General features: G+C 49.2%; 1 protein-coding gene across 3 annotated transcripts in view; it reads right to left on the reverse strand.

Annotated features, from left to right (window-relative positions):
* Positions 1-4,540: 4,540 nt before the first annotated feature.
* Positions 4,541-14,009, reverse strand: part of DGCR8 (DGCR8 microprocessor complex subunit) — a 64,579-nt gene continuing 55,110 nt past the window's right edge. For 2 of the 3 annotated variants that reach the window (XM_085880924.1, XM_085880925.1), the window contains exons 12-14: positions 6,188-6,294; positions 5,938-6,065; positions 4,541-5,411 (exon numbers count right to left, since the gene is read on the reverse strand). In XM_085880924.1, coding sequence (XP_085737050.1) covers positions 5,214-5,411; positions 5,938-6,065; positions 6,188-6,294 — 433 coding nt within the window. In that variant the 3' untranslated portion in view covers positions 4,541-5,213. Of the gene's footprint in view, positions 5,412-5,937; positions 6,066-6,182; positions 6,295-14,009 lie in introns of those variants that run through there. The other variant, XR_015058072.1, reaches the window with a different exon arrangement.

Genomic DNA, 14,009 nt, shown 5'->3' on the forward strand with positions numbered 1-14,009 from the left:
GACGAGGTGGGTGGCGGAGGCCGGGGTGGGGGGCGGCGGACGCGGTGGGTGGAGGAGGAGGAGGGGGGGGGGGGAGGAAGAGGTGGGTGGAGGAGGACGAGGGGGGGGGAGGAGGACGAGGTGGGTGGAGGAGGTCGAGGTGGGTGGAGGAGGAGGAGGAGAACGAGGTGGGTGGTGGAGGAGGAGGAGAACGAGGTGGGTGGAGGAGGAGGAGGTGGGTGGAGGAGAACGAGGTGGGTGGTGGAGGAGGAGGAGGGAGGAGAACGAGGTGGGTGGAGGAGGACGGAGGAGGACGTGGTGGGTGGAGGAGGAGGACGAGGAGGACGAGGTGGGAGGAGGAGGACGAGGTGGGTGGAGGAGGACGAGGTGGGTGGAGGACGAGGCGGGTGGAGGAGGACGAGGTGGGTGGAGGAGGACGAGGTGGGTGGAGGAGGACGAGGTGGGTGGAGGAGGACGAGGTGGGTGGAGGAGGACGAGGTGGGAGGAGGAGGACGAGGTGGGTGGAGGAGGACGAGGTGGGTGGAGGAGGACGAGGTGGGTGGAGGAGGACGAGGTGGGTGGAGGACGAGGTGGGTGGAGGAGGACGAGGTGGGTGGAGGAGGACGAGGTGGGTGGAGGAGGACGAGGTGGGAGGAGGAGGACGAGGTGGGAGGAGGAGGACGAGGTGGGTGGAGGTGGAGGAGGAGGACGAGGTGGGTGGAGGTGGAGGAGGAGGACGAGGTGGGTGGAGGTGGAGGAGGAGGACGAGGTGGGTGGAGGAGGAGGACGAGGTGGGTGGAGGAGGACGAGGTGGGTGGAGGTGGAGGAGGAGACGAGGTGGGTGGAGGAGGAGGGAGGAGAACGAGGTGGGTGGAGGAGGAGGGAGGAGGAGAACGAGGTGGGTGGTGGAGGAGGAGGAGGGAGGAGAACGAGGTGGGTGGAGGAGGAGGAGGAGGAGGAGAACGAGGTGGGTGGAGGAGGAGGAGGGAGGAGAACGAGGTGGGTGGAGGAGGAGGGAGGGAGGAGAACGAGGTGGGTGGAGGAGGAGGAGGAGGGAGGAGAACGAGGTGGGTGGAGGAGGAGGAGGAGGAGGAGAACGAGGTGGGTGGAGGAGGAGGGAGGAGAACGAGGTGGGTGGAGGAGGAGGAGGGAGGAGAACGAGGTGGGTGGTGGAGGAGGAGGAGGGAGGAGAACGAGGTGGGTGGAGGAGGAGGAGGGAGGAGAACGAGGTGGGTGGAGGAGGAGGGGGGAGGAGAACGAGGTGGGGGGAGGAGGAGGAGGGAGGAGGACGAGGTGGGTGGAGGAGGGGGGAGGACGAGGTGGGTGGAGGAGGAGGGAGGAGAACGAGGTGGGTGGAGGAGGAGGGGGGAGGAGAACGAGGTGGGTGGAGGAGGAGGAGGGAGGAGAACGAGGTGGGTGGAGGAGGAGGGAGGAGAACGAGGTGGGTGGAGGAGGAGGGAGGAGAACGAGGTGGGTGGAGGAGGAGGAGGAGGGAGGAGAACGAGGTGGGTGGAGGAGGAGGAGGAGGGAGGAGAACGAGGTGGGTGGAGGAGGAGGAGGAGGGAGGAGAACGAGGTGGGTGGAGGAGGAGGAGGAGGGAGGAGAATGAGGTGGGTGGAGGAGGAGGAGGGAGGAGAACGAGGTGGGTGGTGGAGGAGGAGGAGGGAGGAGAACGAGGTGGGTGGTGGAGGAGGAGGAGGGAGGAGAACGAGGTGGGTGGTGGAGGAGGAGGAGGGAGGAGAACGAGGTGGGTGGTGGAGGAGGAGGAGGGAGGAGAACGAGGTGGGTGGTGGAGGAGGAGGAGGGAGGAGAACGAGGTGGGTGGTGGAGGAGGAGGAGGGAGGAGAACGAGGTGGGTGGTGGAGGAGGAGGAGGAGAACGAGGTGGGTGGTGGAGGAGGAGGAGGAGAACGAGGTGGGTGGTGGAGGAGGAGGAGGGAGGAGAACGAGGTGGGTGGTGGAGGAGGAGGAGGGAGGAGAACGAGGTGGGTGGAGGAGGACGGAGGAGGACGTGGTGGGTGGAGGAGGAGGACGAGGTGGGAGGAGGAGGACGAGGTGGGTGGAGGAGGACGAGGTGGGTGGAGGAGGACGAGGTGGGTGGAGGAGGACGAGGTGGGTGGAGGACGAGGTGGGTGGAGGACGAGGTGGGTGGAGGAGGACGAGGTGGGTGGAGGAGGACGAGGTGGGTGGAGGAGGACGAGGTGGGTGGAGGAGGAGGAGGACGAGGTGGGTGGAGGTGGAGGAGGACGAGGTGGGTGGAGGAGGACGAGGTGGGTGGAGGTGGAGGAGGACGAGGTGGGTGGAGGTGGAGGAGGAGGACGAGGTGGGTGGAGGTGGAGGAGGAGGACGAGGTGGGTGGAGGTGGAGGAGGACGAGGTGGGTGGAGGTGGAGGAGGAGGACGAGGTGGGTGGAGGTGGAGGAGGAGGACGAGATGGGTGGAGGTGGTGGAGGAGGACGAGGTGGGTGGAGGTGGAGGAGGAGGACGAGGTGGGTGGAGGTGGAGGAGGAGGACGAGGTGGGTGGAGGTGGAGGAGGAGGACGAGGTGGGTGGAGGTGGAGGAGGAGGACGAGGTGGGTGGAGGAGGAGGAGGAGGAGGACGAGGTGGGTGGAGGTGGAGGAGGAGGACGAGGTGGGTGGAGGAGGGAGGGGAGGATGGGATACGAGGTGGGTGGAGGTGGAGGAGGAATGGGACGAGGTGGGTGGAGGAGGGAGGGGAATGGGATACGAGGTGGGTGGAGGTGGAGGAGGAGGTATGAGGTGGGAGGAGGTATTAAGGAAATGGGGCGTGGAGTGTGAGGTGGGAGGGGAATGGGATACGAGGTGGGTGGAGGAGGGAGGGGAATGGGATACGAGGTGGGTGGAGGAGGGAGGGGAATGGGATACGAGGTGGGTGGAGGAGGGAGGGGAATGGGATACGAGGTGGGTGGAGGAGGGAGGGGAATGGGATACGAGGTGGGTGGAGGAGGGAGGGGAATGGGATACGAGGTGGGTGGAGGAGGGAGGGGAATGGGATACGAGGTGGGTGGAGGAGGGAGGGGAATGGGATACGAGGTGGGTGGAGGAGGGAGGGGAATGGGATACGAGGTGGGTGGAGGAGGGAGGGGAATGGGATACGAGGTGGGTGGAGGAGGGAGGGGAATGGGATACGAGGTGGGTGGAGGAGGGAGGGGAATGGGATACGAGGTGGGTGGAGGAGGGAGGGGAATGGGATACGAGGTGGGTGGAGGAGGGAGGGGAATGGGATACGAGGTGGGTGGAGGAGGGAGGGGAATGGGATACGAGGTGGGTGGAGGAGGGAGGGGAATGGGATACGAGGTGGGTGGAGGAGGGAGGGGAATGGCATACGAGGTGGGTGGAGGAGGGAGGGGAATGGGATACGAGGTGGGTGGAGGAGGGAGGGGAATGGGATACGAGGTGGGTGGAGGAGGGAGGGGAATGGGATACGAGGTGGGTGGAGGAGGGAGGGGAATGGGATGGGATGCGAGGTGGGTGGAGGGGGGAGGGGAATGGGATACGAGGTGGGTGGAGGAGGGAGGGGAATGGGAGACGAGGTGGGTGGAGGAGGGAGGGGAATGGGATACGAGGTGGGTGGAGGAGGGAGGGGAATGGGATACGAGGTGGGTGGAGGAGGGAGGGGAATGGGATACGAGGTGGGTGGAGGAGGGAGGGGAATGGGATACGAGGTGGGTGGAGGCGGGAGGGGAATGGGATACGAGGTGGGTGGAGGAGGGGAATGGGATATGAGGTGGGTGGAGGGAGGTGAATGGGAGGAGGGATCTGGCAATGGCGGGTACCTTTGCTCAGCTGCAATATGAAAACTCAATGCTCAACCATTTTTGAAATACAGTATCGCATCCACAAAAGTACATGGACAGATGATCAGTCGGTTGGTCAGTCGGACGCAGCTCATTTTAATGTCCCCGTCTTTGATCTTGTCAGAAGGGCAGGGGACAAAAAGCACATGTAAACATAGTTTTTCAGGAAAATATTTCCTCAAGGATGCCAGTCCATTGTTGATACAAACACTCTTCCACAGTACCGTTTAATGGGAAGGTTTTGGTGCATCTTCAGGTATATTTAAAGATCGACCCAACACAGAGTGACATTAAATTTATTAACCCCAATATCACAAACCCTCTTATGCATCGTCAGTAGGTGTTGGCCACATGAGCAAAAATCCTGCAGGTGCAAATACAGCTGTATTAAATGTTTCAATCCATGAAGATTTCTGCAGGATGCATGCGGTCCACAATCAACCCCCTTCTGGTGAAACTTCCAAAATCCCGATTCACTACTCACCTCCACCCATTCGTTACTCTTTTTTTCCCCACGTGTGGAACCAACTTCTCCATTTTTTTCAATCTCATTCTTCCCTCCAGGTCTTCAAGACTGCTCACCACCATCTCAGATCGTCCCCAATCCAAAAACATGATCTTTTCTGCCCTCGTTTACCCTCCCCAAGCCCATCCCTATCCAAATTTCCAGTTTAAAATGCGAAGTATGAAGAAAACGAAAACCCCAGACTTGTTGCACTGACGACATTATAATCAAACCCAATGCTCAGAGTTCAAATCCAGTTTAATATGGCAATGGATAACTTTTGGGACAATGTATGGTAGCTGGAGAAGAAAAGTTAAAATCAAATTCCAAAAGTAAAAGTATAGGACGACTGTTACCTTTAGATTAAAATTTTAAAATCAAAGGTTAAAAAAAAACAGAAGCCACATCTTTTAGCATGTGTGCTAAATTAACAATACCCACACACCCTCACAACCCCCAACAGACGCAACCTCCAATCCTCAAAAATAACTGCTTGCGTTACAATGAACTGTGCGTCTTCAAACGTGCAGACAGCCAAGATGAATACCTCTTAGCATTTGACATTCAGGAATCAAATGAAACCAAGAACGACAATGCAAGGTTACATGATGAAAAAGGAAGGCAGGGTGTTCGTTCATACGAGGTATAATTACGAAAAAATAATTCATAAATTAAAATCCTTCAAAGTTTTTTTTTTTTTTTTTAACCTGACATCAAAATCACAAGAAACATCAGTCACACCATCGTGTTAAACTGAGCTGTTCGTTTGCTTCCTAGTCAAGAAAATTGGGGTAAAAATGATGAAAAAGCAAATGCTCAAACAAGACGAATCGTGTTCCTGCGAGCAAAGCTGTAAACTAAAGCACGAGATCGTATCTTGTCTGCACACTTTAGCCGTGCTCAGGGGACCGCGTCACACGTCCACGGTGCACAACGGCTCGCTGTTCGGTTGGGGAGGTTCGGGGAGACGTAGACGTGGAAGCCGCTCCTGTTCGCCGCGTTCGGCGGCCAGTCGCCGCATCTCGGTGCGAAGGCGGTCAAGAATCCTGACGTTCGGGCGGTTCTTGCGGCCAAACCTCTGCAGCTCTAACACGCTGCGTTCTCCGCTCTCCTACGGAGAGGGAGTGAAAATTAAATATTAATGAGGAGACATCTAGACATTGCATAGATGTAGCAGAATTCTTGACCCCTTCCTATAAACATATTAGATCGTGATTATTTTTCTTTTCTGCATTAAAGTTTAAAATACACCCCCCCCCCCAACTCAAAAAGTTTACTTCTCTGACCATTCTATGGAAGGGGTGCAAAATGGAGGTCCTTCGCCTCAACCTGTTGAAATCAACCTCAGGTGAACCACATCTCTAAACTGGGCTCAAAGGCGAGCTGACACCTCTATTCTCTGCAGAGCAAGGTCCGTTCGGAACTGCTCGGAGTTTATTACGATCTGAGGCCTTCATCCAAACTGCCATGGAGCATGGGTACCCCCCACTGGGCTAGTGCAGCTATTTCCCATCTTCCCCCTCAGAGGCAAACAAGTCCAATGCTCTCCACATTTTTGGTATCTTTCGATCGGAGGCAGTGTCCCGGGTCTGCTTCTCGCCCATCGTAGGAAGGCTGATGAAAAAACAGATAATGACCTGTGGCAGAGAGCGTGCCGCATCTCCTCCATACATGCGCAGCAGAGACCCCCACGTACTGATATGTGGATGCAAAAGCTGCAGCACACGTTGTGAAGCCAGCTGCTTCCCCACACGCTTGTTCTTACCTGCAGAGAAATATGGAGAGAAAAGGCAGATGACAAAGGAGGAAAATACAAAGGGAAGAAAGAGGGTTTGTTGGTAATGTCAGAAAAGAGGGATTAATGATCTGCCAAAACAAAAAACTTACACCACCCTCGGGCTTCATGCCTTCCGCACTTCATCACATACTCGCTGCGCTGATTCTTTCCTGGTATAACCTCAAAGCACACGCTCGTGTCTCCCATTCCATGGTTTCTGCCAAAGAACGTTCCATGATTGTTTTTGAAAGGAAACGTCACATTCGGTCAGCACCACCAGTAGAGTTACAAAGACGACGTGATTCGCATGTCTCAGTAATACAGTGGAATCTGAATATCGGTATTTTTTGCCAAGGAGGTGGTGGTACAAAGTACTTTTTTTTTTCTTCTTTCAAACATGCAATTGTTCATTCAATCATGGAAATATAATCTCTTGTTGTACAATATCTCCACTCTTCTCGGAGGTTACACAACTCAAAGCACTCTTTCTCACCATCTTGAGGTAAATAATATCCATTATGCTGATCTCCATTCACTTCTTCCATCTATCAAACCGTGCCTTTTTAATTCTGCTCTTACTTTCTGCCTATCAACATTTGTATGTAAAAAAAAAAGGGATAACTTTTAACACCCACCTTTTCCCTCATAGAGCAGGAGCCAAGTGAGATTTAATGGTTGTGAGAGTTCCAAAAGGTTTGAGATGATTGAGGTTTAAAGTGACCCCAACTAACCACAAAACCACATTCTTAAGTAAATCTAATGCGGGATGAGATGGCGGGGGGGGGGGGGCACTCGAATTACCCCCAAAATGCCATTTAATTGTTGTGAAAGTTCCAAGCATAATTCCTTTGCTATTTGGTAGAGGACATCTCACTGATCCAAAATCCATTCCTTAAGAAAAAATATTTTGTAGGAAAGCTCATTTAAGACGCATGCTAATTAGGGCTAATTAGCCATTTAATTGCTCTTAAAGATCCATCATTGGAACCAAATGCAAAATGTAGAGTAAAGTCCCCTGATTTAGAATCACCCGACTTAAGAAGAAGAAAAAATGTGGGAAAGTCCACTTACGATGAGGTCAAACGCTAATTAGGGCTTAATTAGCCATTTCATTATTTTGAAAGATCCAAGCATAATTCCTTTACCATTTGGTAGAGGACATCTCACTGAGCCCAAATCCATTACTTAAGAAAAAATATTTTGTGGGAAAGGTGATTTAAGACGCATTCTAATTAGGGCTAATGAGCCATTTAATTGCTCTGAAAGATCCATCATTGGAACCAAATGCAAAATGTAAAGTCCCCTGATTTAGAATCACCAACTTAAGAAGAAAAAAATGTGGGGAAAGTCCACTTAAGATGAGGTCAAATGTAATCAGTCATAGGGTTATTTTGTAATATCTGTATTCTATTTCAATGAAGCTAGCCTTCAGGATTGCATTCTTGCATGCCTGTTATAGTATAGATCACATTCTTAGTGTGCTGGATGTAGACAGATCACAAAAAATGTTGGTAGATTTTTACCATTCCTATCGGTACCAACACTGACTGATGAGCTTGTTGTTCGGCAAGTCAATATTTGGCCTATTTGGCTCCACATACTGAGATAATATCAGTGCTGCCATCTATTAACAATCTCAATCCAACATTAAAACAAAGGAACCAGTTCCTTCATCAATAATTGACAATGTGTTGCTTACTATCCAACACAAATGAGGGCTGCTTTATCTTAAGGTAAAAGGACACTGCAGAGCCCCTTGGCGAGGTAAGTTCAAAACAAGTAAAGTACCGGTAGTTAGTAAAAGGCCATCAATGACATGCCAATTTCAGTTTTCTCAACATGCATGCATATGGTATACCAATGCTGAAATAATCTCATTAGTTCAATTGTAACCTGGTATCAATCTGTTTTTGCTATAAATTCAGAATAAGTTGCATTTGGCCTTATTAGTTTACTTTGCAGACTAGATAATGGTCTAGCTGGACCAGCATTCTTTCGTAGCCAAAATGTGGGCCAACGCTGACCAGAAAGGGATAGACCAGCACCCAGCTGTTTCCGATGGATGGAAGCTGGATGACAATGGTTCATACAAAATCATCTGGTTCGAAGGCTCCCAGAAAGCCGCAGCATTAATTCCAGATAGAGATGTGGATGAGGAAAATGAAAATGACGAAAGCGACACAGCCATGGAAATGTCTTCCTCGGATGACGATGATATTCTGTCATCAGATGAGGAATCTGATAGTGATACTGATGATTAGCACCAAAAATGGATAAGGCAAGCTATCTGTTTTTGCTAGTACTAGTAACTTCCGAAAGCAATATATTGCAAGAATGTGCACTATAAACCCCAGTTGTTTGCATTATGGATCATCAGGATGTCTACCCAGAATACCTGTTGTTTCAGTTGTGCATCTGTGAGACTTTGGCACAAATACTCTTACATTTTAGAACAATGCACAGTCTCTAGAATATTTGTGAACATGACGGTATCAGTTGGAAACTTTTTGCATCTAATACTGTATGATCAGTTATTGACAAAGTGATTATGAGAAGTATGACGTGCTCAGTAATGCTGGTGGATGCATTTTAATCGACAGTGTCCACTCTGGTAACGAAAGCAAAGTTATGGCTCTTGCAAACTCTATTATATGTGATTTTAAAACTTTATTTTGGTATTGCAGACAACGATATTCAAATGTTTCTGACCAGATACATTCTGTTTCTTGTACCCCTGGACTAGAAATTTGCAGGATGGTGAATACAGCTGTGGGATTTTATTTTTAATCTGTGCAAAATAGTTAGTGGAACCTCCTTCAATGGACACCTCTGCCAGGAGGACAACCTCTCTATTAAGGACACCCAATCTTGTCCCGAATTGGTCATTTCCATTCAATTTGACCTCTTATCTGTAATCAGGACGCCTCACGATTAAAGACAGCGTTTGTCAGTCCCAAGGGTGTCCTTAATAGAGAGGTTCTACTGTACCTCCCACTTAATTTCCTTTCAAAACCAACCATGCAAACATAACATGTTTGTCAGCCTTTCAAGATAGGGATATTATTTAAAATGTCACGTGCGTTGGATTTGGCAAGTTGAAACTTTTCAAAACACTTAGAAATGTGCAATTGTGGTGGATGCCATTCATGATGTAGACCTGCATTTTCTCTTTATTTTCTGGAGTATATACCGTACCAAATAAACGGAGTATAATTCTTTTATCTTGTCCTTGCCTTTTCTTCTTCTTCTTTCAGCTGCTCCCGTTCGGTGTCGCCACAGCGGATCATCCGTATGATCCGCATAGTGATTTGGCACATGTTTTACGCCGGATGCCCTTCCTGACGCAACCCTGGTCACCTCTTACAACGCAGGGATATGGTACACCTATTTTAACCGGGGTATACACCAGCCCAGTACACTGGTACTCATTTCGCCGACCTCGGAAGGATGACAGGCTGAGTCAACCCCCTGGTGTATTAATTCAGTGGCCCAACGGGGCTTCAACTCAGGACCTTTTGGATCCCAAGCCGCTGTTCTAACCACTGCGCCAACACCAGGCTTTTATCTTGTCCTTGCCTATGTTTCAATATTACTTGCAGTTTCATAATCAGTGCCCTTGCTTAGCAACCATGATAATTACATCTGACCTCATCTTAAGTGGACTTTCCCACATTTTGGTTCTTCTCAAGTTTGCGATTCTAAATCAGTGGAATTTACTCTGCATTTTGCATTTGGTTCCAAGGATGGATCATTCAGAGCAATTAAATGGCTAATTAGCCCTAATTAGCATGCGTCTTCAATGACCTTTCCCACAAAATTTTTTTTTTTCTTATGTAATGGATTTGGGCTCAGTGAGATGTCCTCCACCAAATAGTAAAGGAATTATGCTTGGATCTTTCAGAATAATTAAATGGCTAATTAAGCACTAATTAGCGTTTGACCTCATCTTAAGTGGACTTTCCCACTTTTTTTTTTTTTTCTTCTGAAGTCGTTGATTCTAAATCAGGGGACTTTACTCTACATTTTGCATTTGGTTCCAATGATGGATCTTTAAGAGCAATTAAATGGCGATTTAGCCCTAATTAGCATGTCTTAAATGACCTTTCCCACTAAATATTTTTTTCTTAAGCAATGGATTTGGGATCAGTGAGATGTCCTCTACCAAATAGCAAAGGAATTATGCTTGGAACTTTAACAACAATTAAATGGTATTTTGGGGGTAATTCGAGTGGTGCCCCCCATCTCATCCCGCAGTGTATTTACTTAAGAATGTGGGTTTTGCTGTTAGTTAAGGTCCCTTTACACCTAAATCACATCGAACCTTTTGGAACTCTCGGAACAATTAAATCTCACTTGGCTCCCCAGACTATCAGTGAGTTATACAAACCAGCAAATGCCTGCCTGAAGGACAGAATATTTCCTTGTTCCTGCAGAAGGCTTTGGGCTGGGCCTTCGGCCCAGTTACTCAGTTAGGCGAATTTGGCAAAAGTGGAGTTTTTACACAAAGCACACGAGATTTTATTTTGATGCAAGCTTAAATTACAGAATTTCTGTGTGGACAACATTGTCACAATATTCAGTTTTGTTTTCAAATCTGGTTTTTGGAGTTGAGAACTTGATAGCACTTGTTGATCCAACTCTTCAAGTTTGCCACATAATACTTACTCCACCCATGAGAGAACATTTGTGTCGGCAGGTAAATTCCAATTTTCCTCATTGTTTTCACCTGGCACTCGGCTGTCACTCCAAATGCAGGACGGATTAGGAATTGCTTCCTCTTCGTGGTGAATGGGTGCAGGTTATTACTTTGTATCTTGGGAATCAAGAGTCTTTCCTGCAAGAGGTCCGGTTGCGATCATTGCCTCAATAATGTAGTTGTCCATTTCAAGTACGATACATCATGTCCCGCTGCAATGTCCAGAACTTGCAAAATTTTGAAGAACCATTATGCAAGAACCCTTAACTTTGAGCAAGTGTTGAGGAAATCCAAATGCAGTCAGGCAGTTCATGAATGTAAAGAAAAACCAGAGTTGGTGTCAAAGCCACCCAATGCTCGGCTGTTTATACATTTATCGTTTTTAAAGGTCAGGTCAGGTATGGGAGCATGTGCCAGAACAGCGCGTCGCTGCATCCACTTTCCACCGGTACTCCAGGGGCCTCCGTCTGGCCATCCCCCAGGCAGATGCCCGGCCCATCCCCATCTCCTTAAGATGATGGTCAACCTGCTGCAACCACGAGGCACATGGTCGCCCCACTGGCCTCCTCCACTCATGAGCATCGTCAGATCAGGTTCGATCTGTGACCTTGTATTTTAAAATTGTATTTTAATTAAAATTGTATTTAAAAATTGACCTTGTATTTAAAAGATTTTTAAAATCCATCATTGTGAGCAATTTAAAAGCATCGTCTAATAATTAATATTTTTTATAAAGCATTGCAGTGAAGTCTGATCCAAATAATTTTAAAGCAAAATATGTATTTGTATATTGTAATCAGTAACAAGAGCACAAGTGAGCACAATATATGCCCGAACAAGAAGGTATATACAGAATTGTGCTACTACATGGAAAACAGCATCCTGGTTGCCATGGCAACCACTTTAGATGACTAACGTATGTCGCGACATATCGTCTCCATAGTCTGTACCAATGTACCAAATATGAAACGTGAAAGTTGAAAACTTTGGGAGTTAGTGTGGACAGGAACAGATGGAAAACAGCATCCTGGTTGCCATGGCAACGACTTTAGATGACGAACTTATGTCACAACACACTGTCTCCACAGTCTGTACCTATGTACCAAATATGAAATGTGAAAGTTGAAAACTTTGGGAGTTCGAGTGCGGACAGGGACGGATGGAAAACAGCATTCTGGTTACCATGGCAACCACTTTAGATGACGAACGTATGTTGCGACACACTGTCTCCACAGTCTGTACCTATGTACCGAATATGAAACATGAAAGTTGACAACTTTGGGAGTTAGAGTGCGGACAGGAACGGACGGACAGACAGACAGACAGACAACACATAATACGCCCCGATATATATAAATATTGTTGTGGTTACCAAATTCGCAAACCACCATTCAGGTCCCTTAGGTGAGGTATCTCGGTAAGTGCATGTGTAGTTAGGCCCAAACCCGTTGTCTAGTGGGAATACATGTCATTTATGCGAGCTGCGACTCTTCAGGATAGCCGTTTTTCTTTTACTATCTTTATTTTGGACCAATCGCCATCACCACAACCACAACATCAACCACCAACCACAACACCGCTTCACCACAACCGCCACGACCTTCACGTCACACCTCGCAACCGTAGCATCGCCACCGTTCTTGCCCCGCTGTGGGTACCGGTGTTGGACTCGTGCAGGGCGCACGTTGAACAGCGTGTACAAAATCACGGATTTTGTGCTTCAAAAACGGATCAAAAACGACACACGCCCACTTTTTGCCGTCCAATCGGTGAGCGAGGGGCGAATTGGCCCCGCCCCCAGGGCGATCGATATATGCAAATTTGTGGATCAAAAAGCCTTCACGCCCACTTTTTCTCGGGCCAATGGGGAGCGAGGTGAAAGGTCAAAGAGAGAGAGTCGAACGAAAAGGAGAACGAGAAGGAGACAGCAGGACGAGAACGAAAGAAGGAGAACGAGAACGAGAAGGAGTCAGCAGGAGTCAGAACGAGAAGGAGAACGAGAACGAGAAGGAGTCGGAGAAGAGAGAGAAGAGTGTGGAAGTCTGGAGCCCGAAGCCTGCAGTGGCTGGAGAAGCTGAAGAGAGTCGGACGAGGGGGTGCTCGCGTCGGTGCCAGGAGCTGCACGCCCGGGATAATAAAGATCCTCTATACCCCGAGCATCAGCAACCCCCTCCTGTTTCCCCCCCGCGCTGAGATAGTGCGACCAAGGGGGCCCCGTTCCCACCCCCTGCCAGGCACTGTCCACGAGGCCCGCGGGTTGCGGGGCCATCGCCGCTCCGCGTCTCATCACCAGACGGGTAGGCCCGACCCGGTCTCGGCCTCAGGCCTGCCTCATTCTTGAGGGTATTTCTTTTCCTTGGTTTTGGGTATGTGTTGTCGGCGCCGTCTGTGAAGTAGAATTGTATAAGTGTTGCCGTGTGCTCGGTAGTCGGTATTAGCTCTGCACTGTTTTCACTTTTATGTTTGCTTTTTGTGTAAATGGAATTGTGTTTTCTTTTTTTGTGTGCATTTGGTGGAATTGTATTTGTGTGCTTCCCGTGTGCCGCGAATAAATGTGCTTTATTGTTGAACTGTTCTCCCGCTTCGCTTCGTCTTTTCCCCCATTGAACCCTCATCTTGCTTCACGTAAAGGGTTGGTAGTGGGCTGAATACGCCCGATAATTAATCGAACCGTCGAGGTCGACGATAACACCGCTCGGTTTTTCTGATAGTACGGAACGGGTCGCTTAAGTGGCCCGTGTCCGAAGTCGACCTGCGGCGAGGTGCGATCGCCCGGTCTACCCTCCGCGTGGGTACTTAGGTAGGTCGAATTTGGCGAGCAACCCTATCCCACGCGGGGGCTGATTGGCTCGATCGCGGTGAGACCGAAAGGTCCACCCGTGACTGGTTCCCGGCGTTAGTCCGAGAGGGTCACGACTGGATTGTCCGTCCGGTGGGCGACGTGCCGCGATTCGGGTTACGTGGCCGTTCGCACGCCGGCGGGCGGGAATCCGCAACAATATATATATATATATATATATATATAAATATATAAATATATATATATATATATATATATATATATATATATATATATATATATATATATATATATATATATATATATATATATATATCGGGCGTATAAAAAATAGTGTAGTAGATAAAAACATTAGAAAGGAAAAAATAACTTGCACCAAAAAAAAACTTTAACATTTTCACGCTGACGCTGACGCTGGGGGTATCGCTATAGCTCT

The sequence above is a fragment of the Eptatretus burgeri genome, chromosome 5 (assembly GCF_056783735.1).
Source record: "Eptatretus burgeri isolate ZD-2024b chromosome 5, Ebu_testis_v1, whole genome shotgun sequence".
NCBI classification, from domain to species: Eukaryota; Metazoa; Chordata; class Myxini; order Myxiniformes; family Myxinidae; genus Eptatretus; species Eptatretus burgeri.